Raw genomic sequence first — 16,131 nt, forward strand, 5'->3', positions numbered from 1 at the left:
GAGTGGAAGGAAACGCCACTCTGCTGCTTCTAGTTTTCAAAATTATTTAACTAGAAATCAACATGTAAATGCTGTACTCTTGCTGATTATTAAAATAAGGATGTTATTATAAGAATAACCCAAAGATTTCTGATTTTTAGTTTTGCTTGCCAGTATGTTTCCACCACCACTTGTGTGATTTATCATTTTGGCCAATAATGTAAATGGTGTGAATTGAGGCCTGTTGAAAGTCAATCTAACAGGCCAAAAGAAAATTTATTGCCGCTTAAAATCAATAAATCCTTTTCAAATACTTAATACTGAAATATGGATGGGGTGATGATTGTAATTTGAGATTTATTCACAACAGGGTGAATTTATGGACAGGGTGTCTGTCCATTCTTAAAAATCTAAAATTTAAAATAAGACCTGAAAATAAATTGAATTCATTTTAAAAAAGAGGACTGAAGATGCGTCTTGAGCATTTGATTTGATCGTTTGTCTATTTCCAAAAAGTGATACTTTTAAATGTTATCTGTCATGCCTTTCCATTTTCTCTCCACCTTCTTTGGTTGGAAACAACTCCTGCGTTCTGTGAGGTCGCTCCTCCCTCCTGCCCAGATCAGATATAAAACCATCTGCTCTCCCCTCTCCGCTCCCCAGTTCACTTGAACCAGCTTCCTAGTTATTGAAACAATGGTCTGCAATCTCCTCCGGCCATCTTTTGACTTTTTAATAAGCTTGATGAGTTTCATTCCGCCTGCTTTGTGTTTGTAATATTCAAACGTCTCTCCACCTGCGTCGGCTGCGTAATGGTGCGGGGCCCCTCTGGCCGGCGTTCGTCAGAGTGACCGGCATGGCTTGGTCCAGCGCGAACACCAGCAACGCCAGTTCGGAGGCCGTCCCGGCCGGGGACGAGCCCCGCGACGAGCGGCTGGCTCGCCTGGAGATAGCCCTGCTGTCCATCATCTTCGTCGCCGCGGGGCTCCTGAACTTCGGGCTCCTGCTGGCGCTGTGGAAGCGGCGGAAGCAGCTCTCCAGGATGCGCGTCTTCGTCTTGCACCTGTGCGTCGCCGACCTGGTGGTCGCGTTCTTCCAAGTGTGCCCGCAGCTCATGTGGGACATCACGGACAGATTCGTCGGCCCGGACATCCTGTGTCGCCTGGTGAAGTACCTGCAAGTGGTCGGGATGTTCGCCTCCACTTACATGATCGTGGTGATGACCATCGACCGCTACCAAGCCATCTGCAACCCCATGGTGACTTTCCAGCGGAGGAGGGCGCGCTGGAACGGCCCCGTGTGCGCCGCCTGGTGCGTCTCCTTCGTCGGCAGCCTCCCGCAGGTCTTCATCTTCTCCCGGGTCGAGGTCGCTCCGGGGGTCTACGACTGCTGGGGTCAGTTCGTCGCGCCGTGGGGGCTGAGGGCCTACGTGACCTGGACCACTCTGGTGATATTCGTCCTGCCGATTCTCATCGTGATCGTGTGCCAGGTGCGCATCTGCCGCGCCGTGCACGCCAACATCCACCTGAAGGCGCGCCACCACGCCGGGGCTGCGGGGGAGGCGGCGAGCAGGCCACTGTCCTCCCGGGCGAGCTGCGTGGTGGGGCTGTCGAAGGCGCGGGTCAAGACGGTGAAGATGACCGTGGTGATCGTGCTGGCCTACGTCGTCTGCTGGACGCCGTTCTTCACCGTGCAGCTCTGGTCGGTCTGGGACGCGGAGGCTCCCACCCAGTGTAAGAGATTTACTGAGCCCACAACAAGGTCCAATGAACTCTCACATTTCCTCACTTCATATTCCCAAACCTACATGTATTGTTTAATAGAATATACCTACAGAAAGTGTTGCGTAGAGTAAAACTGGGGTGTCCAAATGGCACTTCCAGCCCCAGACTACGGTTCGAAAACAACGCAAGTTTGTTCAACCAGCACAGACGGTGGATTTAAATTAGGTCTTTTTTTTATTAGGGCAAAACAAATTCACAGACAGATTAAAAATGTTGCATTAAAGAAAATACTGGTTACAACAAAAAGTATTCATCTTTTAAACCTTTTTTTTTTTTTAAACTTTTTCCTGCAATGACCTCTATCTTCTCAAAAGCAAATTTTGCTGCACCCAAATCCACTTTTAACAAATTTACTAAACTTGGCTAAATACAGGAAGCATTTCCAAAGATGGTGACCTATTGCTCTGATTTGACCCAATTCTTTTTCTGTTTTATTTTTATTTGTATTTTTTTTTTATTTGTCAGTGAAGAACTAAATAAAGTTTAAAACTGAATGCCTTTCTTTTAATGAGGCAAAACACTTTTAACAATTTAGATCTACAAAAATGTACACATCCCTTTCCAACAAAAAGTTTGACTATATTATTTGTTTAATTAAAGTTCTGCAGGTCAGTTTATTGTCGAGAAGGGAAAAAAATAAGAATATTTTGGCCTGCAAGTCCTTTTGACTTAATGAGGTTGACCCATATGGCAAATGGTTTAGACACCCCTCAAGTAGGATGAGAAGGAAACTAGTTCTTTAAGTAAAATAAATTTTAAAAAATCTTAAAAGTGTGGCATGCATATGTATTCAACTGTCCCATGCCCCCTCCCCACCCCCCAACTCAACATTTACCCTCGCACAAGAAAATGGCATGCAAACGGATGCGCAATTATACAACCGTGCAGCTTTGAAAAGCAGAAGTGGGGCCTCCTGCACAACCAACAAGAACGCAGCAAGTGGTTTCTGGATAATAAGTCAACAACAAAACACTTGTCTTTTCCAGCAGCCATTATACATTGCATACAGCAGTAAAACCAGCTCATCAAATGTGCTTGAGCATCACTTGGGTTGCTAGGTAACAGGCTGGACTTTGGTGGAATTGCTCGGTGAGGGCGGGGCAGTGCCTGCTGACTTGTGATGTTGCATTCTGGAGGTTTTTCAAACACCAAAAAACATAAACTTTTGCCAAAAACAGTCTGTGTGTGTGTGTGTGTTTTTTTCTTTTCAAGTGCTTGAGTTGTTTTTTTGTTTGTTTGTTTTTAGACGCATCAAAGACCCGAATGGAAGTACAAAAAAAGTGCAAAAATGTGAATTTAGCAAAATTCATCCCTTTTGAATCTTTTAAGCCTTCACATTTTATCACTTGTTTCTACACAACGTCCGACTTAAAAATAATAACGAGTTGTAGTTATGAAGAGAAAGCCATCTATTCAGTATTTCCTCTCTCTCTCTCTCTCTCTCTCTCTCCAGCGGCCACCTTCACCATCCTGATGCTGCTGGCCAGCCTGAACAGCTGCGTGAACCCCTGCATCTACCTGGTGTTCAGCGGGAAGCTGCCCGAGAGGCTGGTCGCCCTCATGTGTGTGGACGAGGCCGACCTGAAGGAGTCCATGCAGGAGGAGGCCACCATGGTCAGCTCCCTGTACATCAGCCTCAAAGGCCTTTCAGACTGCAGGTAGAAGGCAGAGTGACAATCCCCTGTTTTTGTTTTTTGTTCACTTTATGGTTGGCTTTTGCACGTCGAGGAGCGGGAACCAGGGGAAATCTCCTGATAATCGTGAGGATATTTCAGCAGACGTCTCTCTTCCTCTACAAATGATCGATGTTCAGCGTGAGTCGGGGAAGAGAACGGCTAATGTTTGGAGCAGCACAGCCTTAGACTGAAACGCTCAAACTGAGTGAGTCGGCGTCAGACAGGAAAACAGAAAAAGTTTCAAACTCAACTTCGTAGACGTGACAACTGAAATGCGTTGCACAAATAAGAATGAGATTGATGCATTTATGCATTGGCTGCCACAAGAAAAAGGAAAAAGAAAATCTGTTATTGACAGTTAAATTCCTTTGCCACTCGAGTTTATGTTTGCACAGTTCTTGACGCGTATTTTAAAAGATAAAAATAAGCGTAATGCATTTATTGGTAGAAAATGTTGTGTTGAGTTTTCACTTTTTGTGTGTTTCAGTTGTGCTTTGTGTTTCATTGGAAATGTAAACACGTCGAAGACGTCCGACTCGTGTTTTCACGAATCTGTGAATCAAGCTAATCTGTGGAAAAGATTTCTTTGTAGTAAAAATTGTTGAGAAATCTCAACATTCCCGGTCAGTCTTTGTCATCTGGGCCGTCGTAGATAGTAAATTTCTGCCAAAAAAACCTCAGAGGTTTTGAAATGAATCTCAGAAAATTTCTAGAAGTTTCTGTGCTCCAAAAGTCAAAACATTGTGAGAAAATTCTCAGGAATTTTGAGACAAATCTTGGAAATTGTCTTGAAATTTCTGAGTTGGAAGTTGAAAATGTTTTACTTTTAAATCTCAGAAAATTAAATTTTTTTCTAAACCTCACCTCCCCCCAAAATAGACAAACATCTTAGATTAATTTCAAAATTTCAGAGTTTTTTGGTGGAAATACGCTTCTTCATTTACATTGGCCCTAATACTCAGTGGTAGCTTTTCTATGTAGACCTGAGCAGAGAGTAAAGAGAATAACTTTAAATGCTAACAAAATGTTGCCGTTTGATCCATCCCCTTTCATGCTGTTGTCTGATCAACGGTTTTCAGAGCTGTTTGAAGATGGGAATCTCTGCACTGAGCCACAAAGTTTTCCCAGTAGCATGAACACAAAGAATTTGTATTTTTAACACAAAACCATATCTGACTTAAGAGATGAATGAAATCTTGGTAGCTTTTTTTTTTAGTAGACAAAAAAACAAATGAGAAACTCTGCTGGGGCAAAAGCAAAAACTCTCAACAGGCAGTGGGTTTTTAAATAACTACAAAATATAACTTTGACTTCATATTTGACTCTTTTTTTTTGCCTGGAGTCATTTTTAGACACCAAAAAGAAAAAAAAGAAAGAAAAAATTGAAGAGGGAATGATTAACGTGCAATAAATGAACATCTACGGAAGAAAATCACTTTCACGCCTTGATATATACTCTACTGATCAAAGCTTTATGAATATTTTATTGCATATTTATAATAAAGCCCGAACCTTCAACTTATTTATTTATTCATATTTCCGAACCTTCAACTTATTTATTTATTCATATTTATATATACTGTATGTGTATATGTACAGACCAAAAGTTTGGACACACCTTTTAATTCAATGAGTTTCCTTTATTTTCATGACTATTGACATTGTAGATTCACACTGAAGGCATCAAAACTATGAATAACACATGTGGAAATATGCACTAAACAAAAAAGTGTAAAACAACTGAAAATACCCCTTATATTCTAGTTTCTTCAAAGTAGCAACCTTTTGCTGTGATTACTGCTTTGCACACACTCTGCATTTTCTTGATGAGCTTCAAGAGGTCGTCACCTGAAATGGTTTTCACTTCATAGGTCAACCTGCCCTGTCAGGTTAATAAGTGGGATTTATTGCCTTATAAATAGTCATGAAAATAAAGAAAACCCATTTTAATTAGAAGGTGTGTCCAAACATTTGGTCTGTACTGTATATTTATTAAAGATAACTTTTTTGGGGGAGTGTAAAAAGAGTTCCAGTCCAGTTATGTTGAGAAGTATTTCGCCCCTCACAGTTTTGCTTAGTTTTCTACATCTTTACAGATTTATATTTTATTCATATTTGCTTATGTACAGACAGTCGATGTTCTCTAGTTGCCAAGTCATTGTCTTTCATTTAGTGTATTTTGCATGTACATATGTATATAGCAGAACTGTCAATATTTTTCATCTTAGACATTTGACATGCTCTGAGGCGGTGGATGATTATTGATGCTTCAAAGTTGTTTGAAATGATGCTCTTTAGCGCGTCGCCAAATGATTGAGCTCCGAGTGTCTGCAATTTCTTACAAGCAGCAGCGTCTTGAATAGTAATAATGATAATAATTTTAAAAAATCCTAGTTGAAATATTTTCCTCTCTGTAGAAAATGGCAGAAAGGCCATCATTTCCTTACGTCCTCTATATTTAATGACTGTGGTTTGTGTTATTGTGTAACTGCTGCTGTTCTGAGCCGCCGCCGCCGTCTTGCCTATGAACTTCTTGTAAAAAATTGTTTTTGGAGGCTTTTTTAATTTTCTCGTGAAATAAACACGACCGTGGTGCTGCTATAGGTGCAAAATTGCGATGTTTATTTTTCACCCCCCTTTTCCTGGATGGAATAATGCAACATGTAATTTAAAGATTCTGTAAGCGCAGCTCGGAAATATTGGAAAAAAGCGCGGTACGCCCAGACACGAAAGGCTGCACGCTTTGGATTGGACAAAAATAAAAAAATAAAAAAGGAAAAGAAAAAAAAACTTGCAGGTGATTTTCTGTCTGGAGGAAGAGCGCAATATTTCTGGGAAATTGCTCTGCAACATCATCATTATGGACATCAGCTTGAAAAACCGCCTCCGTTCCTTCAGAGCTCTATGAGACTGAGGGAAATGGCCCCGGAAAGAATCTTCGCCTTTTCAGCCGCTGACCGGCAGACTGTCCAAGGTGCTTGACATTCACTGGGGACGGAGGAGGAGGAACCATCAAAAATAATCAGTACATTTATCAACATCAATTATATTGATAAATGTTCCAGTTACTACCGATCTAATCCAGTGCTAAACAGATGGGTTTGTAGCCTTGATTCATAGGAACTCGATGATTTGGCTGTTTTGAAGTTTTCCTGAAGTTTGTTCCAGATTCGTGGTGCAATAGAAGCTGAATTACTCACATTGAGATGCATGTAAACCTTAGAGGAAATGGAGAAAAGTCTAGTCAGCCCAAACTTCATGCATCATGCTAAATCCAATTGGAGGAATCTCTTGTTGATGAGACAGCTGCTGCATTCAGGTGCACCTGGGACACAAAGTTACTGAAATATCAAAAACAACTCAAAATGTTTCATTTTCCAATATGGATACGGTGTTATAAAAAATTCTTTGCATCATCACTTAATGTTTTGAATTTTTTATATTGTGGTTTATTCTATTGACCCAGACATTAGCAACGCTGGATATTCACTGAAAATACCCATCATTAATCAGTTCTGTACTTTCTACGTTTTTAAGTTTTACAATATAATAAAATGTCATTAATTTTAAAAAAATCTTATGTTTATTTTCTTCATTTTTTTTCTTGTTTAAAGCACCGAAAACATGTTGAATCCTAATTTTTTTTTTTTTTTTTTTACAGCAAATGAACACTTTTTACAACAAACCGCATCTCAGCCGTGCAACCGAGTTCATTTTACGCGATGTTACTTGGAATAACTTGCTTCCATAAATGCTGTACCAGGTTTCATTTAAAAAAAAACAAAAAACAAAAAAAAAACCTCAGCACTCGCAAGCACCAACCCTCAATTTAACGACGAAGCGGCTGCAACCAGCAGCTGCAGGGGGAGATAACTTTGGTCTCCACCTCCTTACCTTGACAAGTTAAAAGAAAAAAAAAACTCTTCTGAGACACAACAGAGCTCCAAATCAATAACACCAATTTTCTAACTGCTGAGCTCTCTGCCACTTGCTCCTCCTTCTGGTTTGTGTGCAGAACACGCACAGCCGGGAGAGAACGAAGCTGCTGCTGCTGTGAAACCCAAACATCAGGCAGCTTTTGTGACTGAAAGTGAAGCAGAAGAAATGATTTTCTTGCCACTGTGTAAGTGATAGCTTTCGACAAAATCAGACAACGGTTCTAAAAAAAAAAAGATCGAGCGGTGAAAAATCGATAAAAACATCTTGCATAATTGCAGAAGTATAAAATCCGTAATCTTTGCAGCAGCCTTTCTCACAGTTTCATGAAGTGATGTGCGGATTCTCTGATGATCGTCTTAGACTAGATGGAAAATCCACCTGTTCACAGATTTCTTCGGAGAGCATATCTGAAATGTTTTATAGCAACTTCAAGCTGAAACAGCTACTTGACTTTCTATTGGCTGGCGTTTGCAAAGCTGCTAATCCAGGGCCGCCGTTTATTTTTCTTGATGCTGATTGGCTGTCACCCCAGAGAGTCTACAGTTCGTAGCTTCTGCGGTAGCGTTAAGAAAGTTTCCATCCTGCATGTTAAGGTATATGTCGTGTTTGAACTATAAGCATTTTTAGAGCGCATCTCAAGTATTTTCAAATCTCAGCTACTCAGAGGCAGCCGTGATCCCTCACTTGCTGCAGTGCCAGGCTGAACTACCAGCACACTCTTGACCTCAGCTCTATTCAATTTTGCCTGTGGAAAGGGAAGTTTTATTCAGTTCCTTTAGAGAAAAAAAAGTTCGCAGGGCAACACAGAGACAGACAGGACAAACAACCATGCACACACTCACACCTAGGAAGAATTTAGAGAAACCAATTGACCTGACAGTCATGTTTTTGGGCTGTGGAAGGAAGCCGGAGTACCAGGAGAGAACCCACCCACGCACAGGGAGAACATGCAAACTCCATGCAGAAAGACCCCGGGCCGGGAATCGAACGCAGGACCTTCTTGCTGCAAGACAACAATGCTACCAACTGCGCCACTGTGCAGCCAAATTATGTCACCCATCTAAAAAATGGAAAAGCAGAATGTTAGCAAATTTAAAGACCAAACGCTCACCAGTACACCTTCCTTGGAATGGCTCGAAGGTTAACAATAAAAACCGTTCACTCTCAAAGAGCGTCCATTGTGGGAAATGTGAAAGCAATTTTGCAAAGAAGTCTGAGAGCGGTGGATCTAGTCCCAAACACTTGATGGCACTCGTTAAAGCCAAGGGTGGCACAAGCAGTTATTACGTTCAGTTGGAAAGTACGTCTTTCACAGAGGGTCATTTTGACTTGGAAAGTGTTTCTCTTTAACAGAATCATTTGAAAAATGCATTTTGTGTTTCTCTCTGGTCAATTTTTGTCTGATAATGTTTGATTGTCTGAAATGCTAAATCAAGACCAAAACGCAAACCAAAAGAAATCTGTAGAGGGGGATAAAGTACTATAGAATATTCTGACTCCTAGTTGCACAACTCATGCAGAATTGTTATTATTCATACCTGTAGCAGATTTAAGTAATTTAATTTAACTGAAGTGACTGGAAGATTAGGATTAAAAGAATGTTGTTGACCCATATGCTGACTCATTCAAAGGACACAGAAAGTAGAAACGCAAAGTGGCTTTTCTTACAATATTTACATGATTAAGTTCAATAATGGAAGCATTTTCTAAGACCGGGTTTCGGCTGCATCTGGACGTTGATGGGAAAGTTAGACTAGCAAGGAGTCAAAGACTCACACGCGCAAAAACACACCAACACACACACACCCACCTACACACACACACACACACACACACACACACCAGGATCAGGACTTTCCCAGATTTTTCAACAGGCTTTTTTTAGATCTCTGGCTGAAAACTAAAAGGTGCATAATTTGGTCTCATCATGTTTTCGTCTTTAGCCTCGTTTCTTGTTTTTTTTTTTTTTGTTGTTGTTGTTTTTTTTTTCTTCAGCCCTTCTCATTTCTGACCGCTCGCCACCAGCTTTTATAAATAAATTGCCAATTTACCCACCCGGATTGCGTCTGCAATTTTCCAGCTCCAGTCTGATATTGCTGGGGGTTTCTTCTTTGTTCGTTGGCAGATTCTCCGCCTTATTCCCCGTGTCGTTTCACTCTTCACGTCGGTTTTGTTCCCGCCTCACCATGCGCTAATGGTGTGCTGATATCTCAGGTCGGTTTTATTTTAACCATACAAACGATGTCTGTAAGAATCCGTCTGGATGAACTCTGACCAGAAACCTCTAGTTGAATTAGTAGTTTTAGTTCAGAATGTTCAGTAACATGAAGCTGTTCCAGATGAAGGTGTGAAAAATGTTTGCCTTCTTACCGATTTCATCTGTTTCTGCTGTTTGTCACAACTACAAGACTTCTACAAAAAAAAACAAGCAATCCATAACAACCTGGCCCTGTATGAAAATGGTATCAGGTTGTTAAATTGTTGTGAGAATCTGCTGCTCTTTCGGACGCTTCACCTTCAGGAAGTCACCACAACGTTGCTTCGCCATTAACCCTTTAACAACTTTTTTTTTTTACCAGCATTTAGCTTAGCTGATGCGCAGTTCCACCAGGTGTCTGCTAATTGCTGCAGGCTAGTCTGAAGGAGAAGAGTGGGGGCAGAAATTCTGTGTGAGCCTGAAGCTTTGAAGCTTGAAAACGGCATTTCAGAGGAGGAGCTAACCCTCGGAGGCGGAGCTACGTCCACCCAGGCGTTTTGCACAGCTGAATGGTGGCAACTTGATATCGAAGGATTTCTCAAAAGTGCATAAAGGAACCAAGGCAACACTCTAGGTATGATTAGAGAATAACATTACAACATGATGTAGATCTCAAAAAAGTCGATTTTACATAAGAACTTTACACAGGCAGCCAAAAGATTAACACGAAAAGTGCATAGGCAAAAATTTAAAAGCAGGTTTATTTCTGTGTAGCTCCCCAGCCTCATTAAAACGAAGCCCGGCTTTCAGTTCGTGACAACTGGTGATCCTAAAAATAGCCGCCTGCCGTGATATTAAGGAACGCTTCCATTCATCAGATGAGCCATTAGGCCTTGATGAGGGGCGGCTCTGACACTTTGCTATCCAGACAGGAAAGTCAGGTGAGAAAAACACAAATAATATCGCTCCATCTGTCTAGCCAGCTATCAAGCTATCTGAAAAATATATTTATTATGTATCATTTTCTGCTGCTCTGTCACAAACCCCCCCCACAAATGTTTACATCATATTGAAGTTTGAGTACTTGCACCAAAGTTTCTACCCTGACCAAATATTCAGTAGGTATGAATCATTTTGGAAGTGGCTGTTGGTTTCATCTACAGCTTAATTATAATTCTGTTCCTGTTCCGCTCGGTCAGGGCTGTTCTTGATTTCGTCTCAGAGTCTCTCTCTGGTCACTCTGGATCGATGTCTTCTTGTCTCTGGGTTTGTTTCGTCTCTCTCCCCTTGTTTGACTCGCACATCGGCAGCAATAATCAACGTCTACCGCTGTATAAAAGTCCCAAATAACGATCTCTGTCTAAAATGTGAGAGTGGTTGTGTTGCAATCTGGTGTTTGTGTTATTCAAATGTTCTTTTTTTCCAGATCAGTATTATTATTGTTTTTCTTAACTCTTAATGGACTACTGACAATTGCAACAACTGGCATTTGGAAGTAAATTACACTTTCTTTTCAGGCAGCCAATTTAAATTAGATGTAAAAAAACTAAATAGAAATTTGACCATTTGAATAAAAGCTTTCTTTATCAAACTTTTAGGGACCTTTATGAAACATAAAATTAGCATAATCGGTCTGTGACACAAAGTACAGCTATTATAATTCATAATCTCAGCAGAGAATCAGTGTTGGGCGACCTGGAGACCTGGAGTTTACAAACCAGCTAAATAAAGTTGATTCTGATTCATTTCTTACCCGTGTTGTAGAACATATGCTGTATATTTAAATAGCAAGAAATATGTTTTTATTGATCGCTATACGCCCCCACGACAGGTATAGTAAAATGGTTATTTGTTAAACCAATTATGTGATTTATTTAATAAAATTCTCTTGTCATCTAAATTATATTTCTCTTTTTTTTACATCAAGGCATAACATTAAGATCTGCCAACATAGAAACTTCCCAAAACTTAGAAAAAATACAACTGCTTGAATCAAAGTCAAGACGAATTTATTTAAAAAAAAATCACACAATGTACTTCTACTGGTAAGAAAATAAAGGCCTTTGGCTAAAATAATGAAAGAAACATTGCCAGATTATCAACCAGCCAATTTAGACTCTAAAATCTTTAAGACTCTTCTTGACCTTTTATGGAAAAACCATCTGGTCTCTGATTATTCAGGGCTCAGATGCTCAAAGCTTGTACAGGCCCCGCCGTCTCTCAAAGCCGAGGAAATATTGGAACAATATTTGGGTATCACTTCAAAGACACAGATTTATCTTTCTTCATGGCTGTAAAGTGCTGTAATCGTTGTTCATGGCTGCCAGCCACACTGGGGTTGATGTTGATGTTGGCAATAGGGGAAGATAGTTGGGGCAAAATCTCTGCAAATAGGAATGCGTGGCAGGACGTGTTTCCCTGAGCAAGACAGGGAATGGATACAGGACTGTTGTATGGTGGTATGCAGATAGCCATCGTAGGGAGGTTGGAGTCCTAATCGTAATCGTAAAATATGTCAAATTGACTTTTTTATAAGCTTTATATTATGCTAAAAATGAGTGATGAGTGATTATTTTCGCTCATCAAAAATATGCCCGGAGTGTCGCCTTGATTCTTTCATGCGTGCTTGAGGAATCCTTGAATCTCCCGTGGCAACCGTTCAGGGTTTCCTCTCACAAAGCTCCGCCCATTTCCACAAAGCTCCTCCATGCTGAAGGCAGAGTGTTGGAAAGAGTAGGAGCTTCTTAAAGAGACGGAGGCCAATTTCAGGGCATCAAACCGCAAAATCCCATTCCTTTTAAGTTATGTTGGATATATTCAGCATTTGAATAACAACTGCAGGTTTGTTTTCTCAAACTGTTTCATAAATGCATCAATCATCTGTTGAGAAACGGAATAGCAATAGAATCTATAGAAGCTCCACAAATCATGATCTTCCCTATTAGAAGGTGTAAGTTTTGAAATCATCACCACCTGATTTTAAGATCATAAAATACCAACTTGGAAGCATAAGAATTGGCTAAAGATGAGCCAGAACAGCCCTAATTTTACAGTGCTGTAATCGTTTTGATTCAGTAATGTTGAATACTTAATTTTTATATCTATTTGTGACCATTTTATTGTATTTACTTTTGATCTTAACTTCTCATTGAAACTGTAAACGGTCCTTCGAGGGATGGGTGTTGCAAATTAGCCACGGCTAGAAACAATGTGATGCAGGCATTAGGTTGCCTTGATCCGTCCCTAGCAAATCAGCAACAGTAAAAACAACACAAAGCTACTTGACTGTGCTATAAAACAACACCATGTACATAGAAAATATACAAAGCTTATGAATTGAAGCTTCAAGGCTTCAATTTGCCCTTTAAGTGACGATTCTGCATTTGGATTTTCAGCAGCTAGCAGGAAACGCTAATCAGTGCAAAACACAACGTACCGCAGGAGACACTGTGTGTGACCTGAAAGGTGAACAGTGTCACATCTCTGCGCTGCGTTGTTACAACTAAAAGGAACTCGAGAGCACTAGATATTTCTCAACAAAAAAGTTGCACTCGCAGTAAAGATGAGAGATCTCCAGTGGCAACGTGGTTCAATGCGGACGAGCGTGACACCTTCACTTCTGAAATATTAAAGTATCAAAGAGGTGGCAGAGAGAGAGAGAGAGACATTTGATTAAAATGGAGAAACCAAACTCACAACAGAAAGTTCAGAAGGCTTAAATGAGAAAACATTTTCTCTGCACCAAAAAAAAAAAAGAATAAAAATGGTACTATCTGATTTGGTATGCTGCTTGATTTAAGCGAGGTGTAGAAATCTTCAGCGGAGGTCAGGTCAGATCTTTGGAAGGACGATTTCAGAAGCTTCTTTATCCACTTAGAAAAAGTCAAAGATCCAGTGAGATCAGCACTGAAATGAAACAAAGAGTGTGACAATACACATGAACTTTATGACCACATGACTTACTCTTTGATGAAGGTACATTTAACTTTATCATCTCTTCCTCATTGCTATTCTGTGACTTAGCGCTGTTTTCTGTCTATTAATACAAAATCTGAAGTGGCGCATTCAGGAATTCTACGAAAATCTGAGCTTCCCGGGGGGGGTCAGATGCAGTTGTGCTTGCAGTGGTTGCCATGGAGCAAAGCAGAAATACGCTGAGTATTATTCTTAATGTAGCTGAGTCAAAATCCCTCCTGACAGATCAGGTTTATGCTCTTCGTGGCACGTAGTTCTTCAGTTCTAGACACGTCTTCCTATGACTCTGAGATCAAGGCTTTGTGAGAGTCACTCCAAAACAGTCAATATTTTGTCCTGAAGTCAGCCTGTTGCTGATTTAGCATCATGCCACGGATCATTGCTCATTTGGATACAGATATGTGCCCAAGCTCCAGCTCCCTGGGTGATGTCTTAAAGGGGCAGTATTCCGTGAAATCGACTTTTTTGAGCTTTACATCATGTTATAATGTTATTACCTCATCAAAAACATACTTGGAGTGTTGCTTTGATTCTTCATGCATGTTTGAAAAATCCTTTAATCTCCCATGGCAACCATTCAGCTGAGCAAAACGCCTGGGTGGACCTAGCCCCGCCGGACAAAGCTCCTCCTCAGAGCTGCTGTTTCCAGTTTCACTCAGCTCCTTCAGACTAACCAGCAGCAATTAGCAAACACCTGTTTGAACTGAGCTTCTGCTGAGCTCATTTGATGAGCTACTTCTCGGTGAAACACGGGTTAAACGTTGTTTAAGGGTTAACAGAGGAGCCATGTTGTGATGACTTCCTGAAGGCGGAGTTTCAGAAAGGGCAGGAGTTTTTAAAGAGGCAGAGGCCCAATTTCACAGTGTTACTGTTTGCAAAGAGCTATTTCAATAAATTTTATTTGGCTTGACTTTGACTCGAGATGGGAGGCAGAGAGACAGAGTTGATCGAGTGTGTGATTGTTGCCGTAGCGATGAGAAGCTTCGAATTAGCACTAAAGCTAACTAAATTGAATTTAGGCTAAACCCAAAGTGTAGTGTCAGTGACGTTTTATCCTCCTCAGACTTGTTACCCATATTGGAATTCATTCCATATACTAAATAATAATTTCTTTAAAAAGCATAAAATAAACAAGACAGAGCATACCACTTTTATGTTAAAAGTGAATTTAAGAAAAGATTTCTTCATAAAATCAAAGGACAGATTTCATAACACATCCGTTCCATGTTTTTGATGCTCGGTAATCATTTAACGAGCTTTTCAGGAGCCCAGTTTGTCCCGGTCTGGTTCGAGATGGATGCAATAATGTTGGCAGGATGTAAAACAAAATGCCTGATCAGTCAAAGAGCAGCAGAGGGACGATGGACCCCAGTTAGAGATAAATTTAGGAAGAACCTGAGCTGTGCCATGGCATATCAATCAGGACAGACATCGTGACGATCTCTAAATCACTCTGATATTCATCTATGAACTGCATTTGACTTTTTTTTTTCTGGCTGTGTGGATAATCCTTGGATGTCTTCTCTGAACTGATTTTTTTTTAACCAAAACTGGAAAAAAAAGCAGGAAGAGTTAGAATTAAAAAAACAAACGCATTTTTTATGTCACTCTATTCCTGCAGTTGAAAATTGCGATATTGTTGCAATAAAATTCATCAGGTTTTTATTGATCGACTTTCGCAGCTTTAGTTGAAAGTTTCTAGTTCCCAGATTGTCAGACATGATCGATTCTGTGAAGTTAGAAAGTGTTACGTCAATACATTCTGCTGCAATTCAGCTGTTTGTGTTTTTTTTGTTGTTTTTTTTATATTTGTACCAATGATTTCATTCACTCCTAAAAACAATAAATGCAGATTCAAAGTATTTGGCTGTAGATTACTGATAATAAGGCGATCGTGATAAGACAGAAACCTGCCCCCCCTCCAACATTTTTCAAGTCTGCTTTTTTTTAACATGAAAAAAGCACCCTCTGATCCGGTAACGCTGCAAGGATAAAAAGGTTTAGACAAAGGAAGAAAACAGAGAAAGAAAAATGTGCAAAAAAAGAGTTATGTTTGCTCATACACATATCAACTTACACCATACATATAATTTTCCCTACAAAGACAGTTTTTAAAAACACTTTTTACATCCGTAGCAGCACAACCAGACCATTTCAGTGTGAAACATGCATTCTGTTGCCAAGCAGAATGAAACAGCATGAGGGAGCCCCCAGTCATATTGTGGAAAATAACATCATGTGATGGAAAGAAAAATAAGCCAAGGAAAGGATTGTGGGGTATTCCCTAAATGACACCCACAGCTTAATTTGTGCAACTTAAAATTACTTATGTAAAAAGAAAAATGATTTAATTGAATCAGTTCCTGCTTTATATTTGCTTCTCTGCTCAAACTTTGATAGAAAATATAGAAAGCAGACATAGTTTGTTTGTTTTTTTGTTCTTTTTGAAGAAAGGCTGTGACAGAATGTTTTGATGAAACCCGTTCACCAACTGTTAAAATATCAATGAGTTCTTAAAATTAAATAACATTATTGAACATATTTTCAGTTCCTCCAGGATTTTGTGATTCTTTTTGTGATT

At 40.1% G+C, this 16,131-nt stretch overlaps 1 protein-coding gene across 1 annotated transcript; it reads left to right on the forward strand.

Annotated features, from left to right (window-relative positions):
* The first annotated feature begins 436 nt into the window (after nt 1-436).
* avpr2b.1 (arginine vasopressin receptor 2b, tandem duplicate, 1) lies at nt 437-4,051 on the forward strand. The gene is made up of 2 exons (XM_028003250.1): nt 437-1,712; nt 3,217-4,051. Exons 1-2 carry the CDS (start codon nt 836-838, stop codon nt 3,423-3,425), a joined length of 1,086 nt encoding a protein of 361 aa, XP_027859051.1. The 5' UTR covers nt 437-835; the 3' UTR covers nt 3,426-4,051.
* The last annotated feature ends 12,080 nt before the right edge of the window (nt 4,052-16,131 follow it).

Source organism: Xiphophorus couchianus, chromosome 20, assembly GCF_001444195.1.
Source record: "Xiphophorus couchianus chromosome 20, X_couchianus-1.0, whole genome shotgun sequence".
NCBI lineage: Eukaryota > Metazoa > Chordata > Actinopteri > Cyprinodontiformes > Poeciliidae > Xiphophorus > Xiphophorus couchianus.

Coding starts and splice junctions, on each gene's coding strand:
- avpr2b.1 (XM_028003250.1), top strand. CDS start 836: ATGGCTTGGTCCAGCGCGAACACCAGCAACGCCAGTTCGGAGGCCGTC. Junction 1,713..3,216: donor CGCGGAGGCTCCCACCCAGT/GTAAGAGATTTA, acceptor CTCTCTCTCCAG/CGGCCACCTTCACCATCCTG.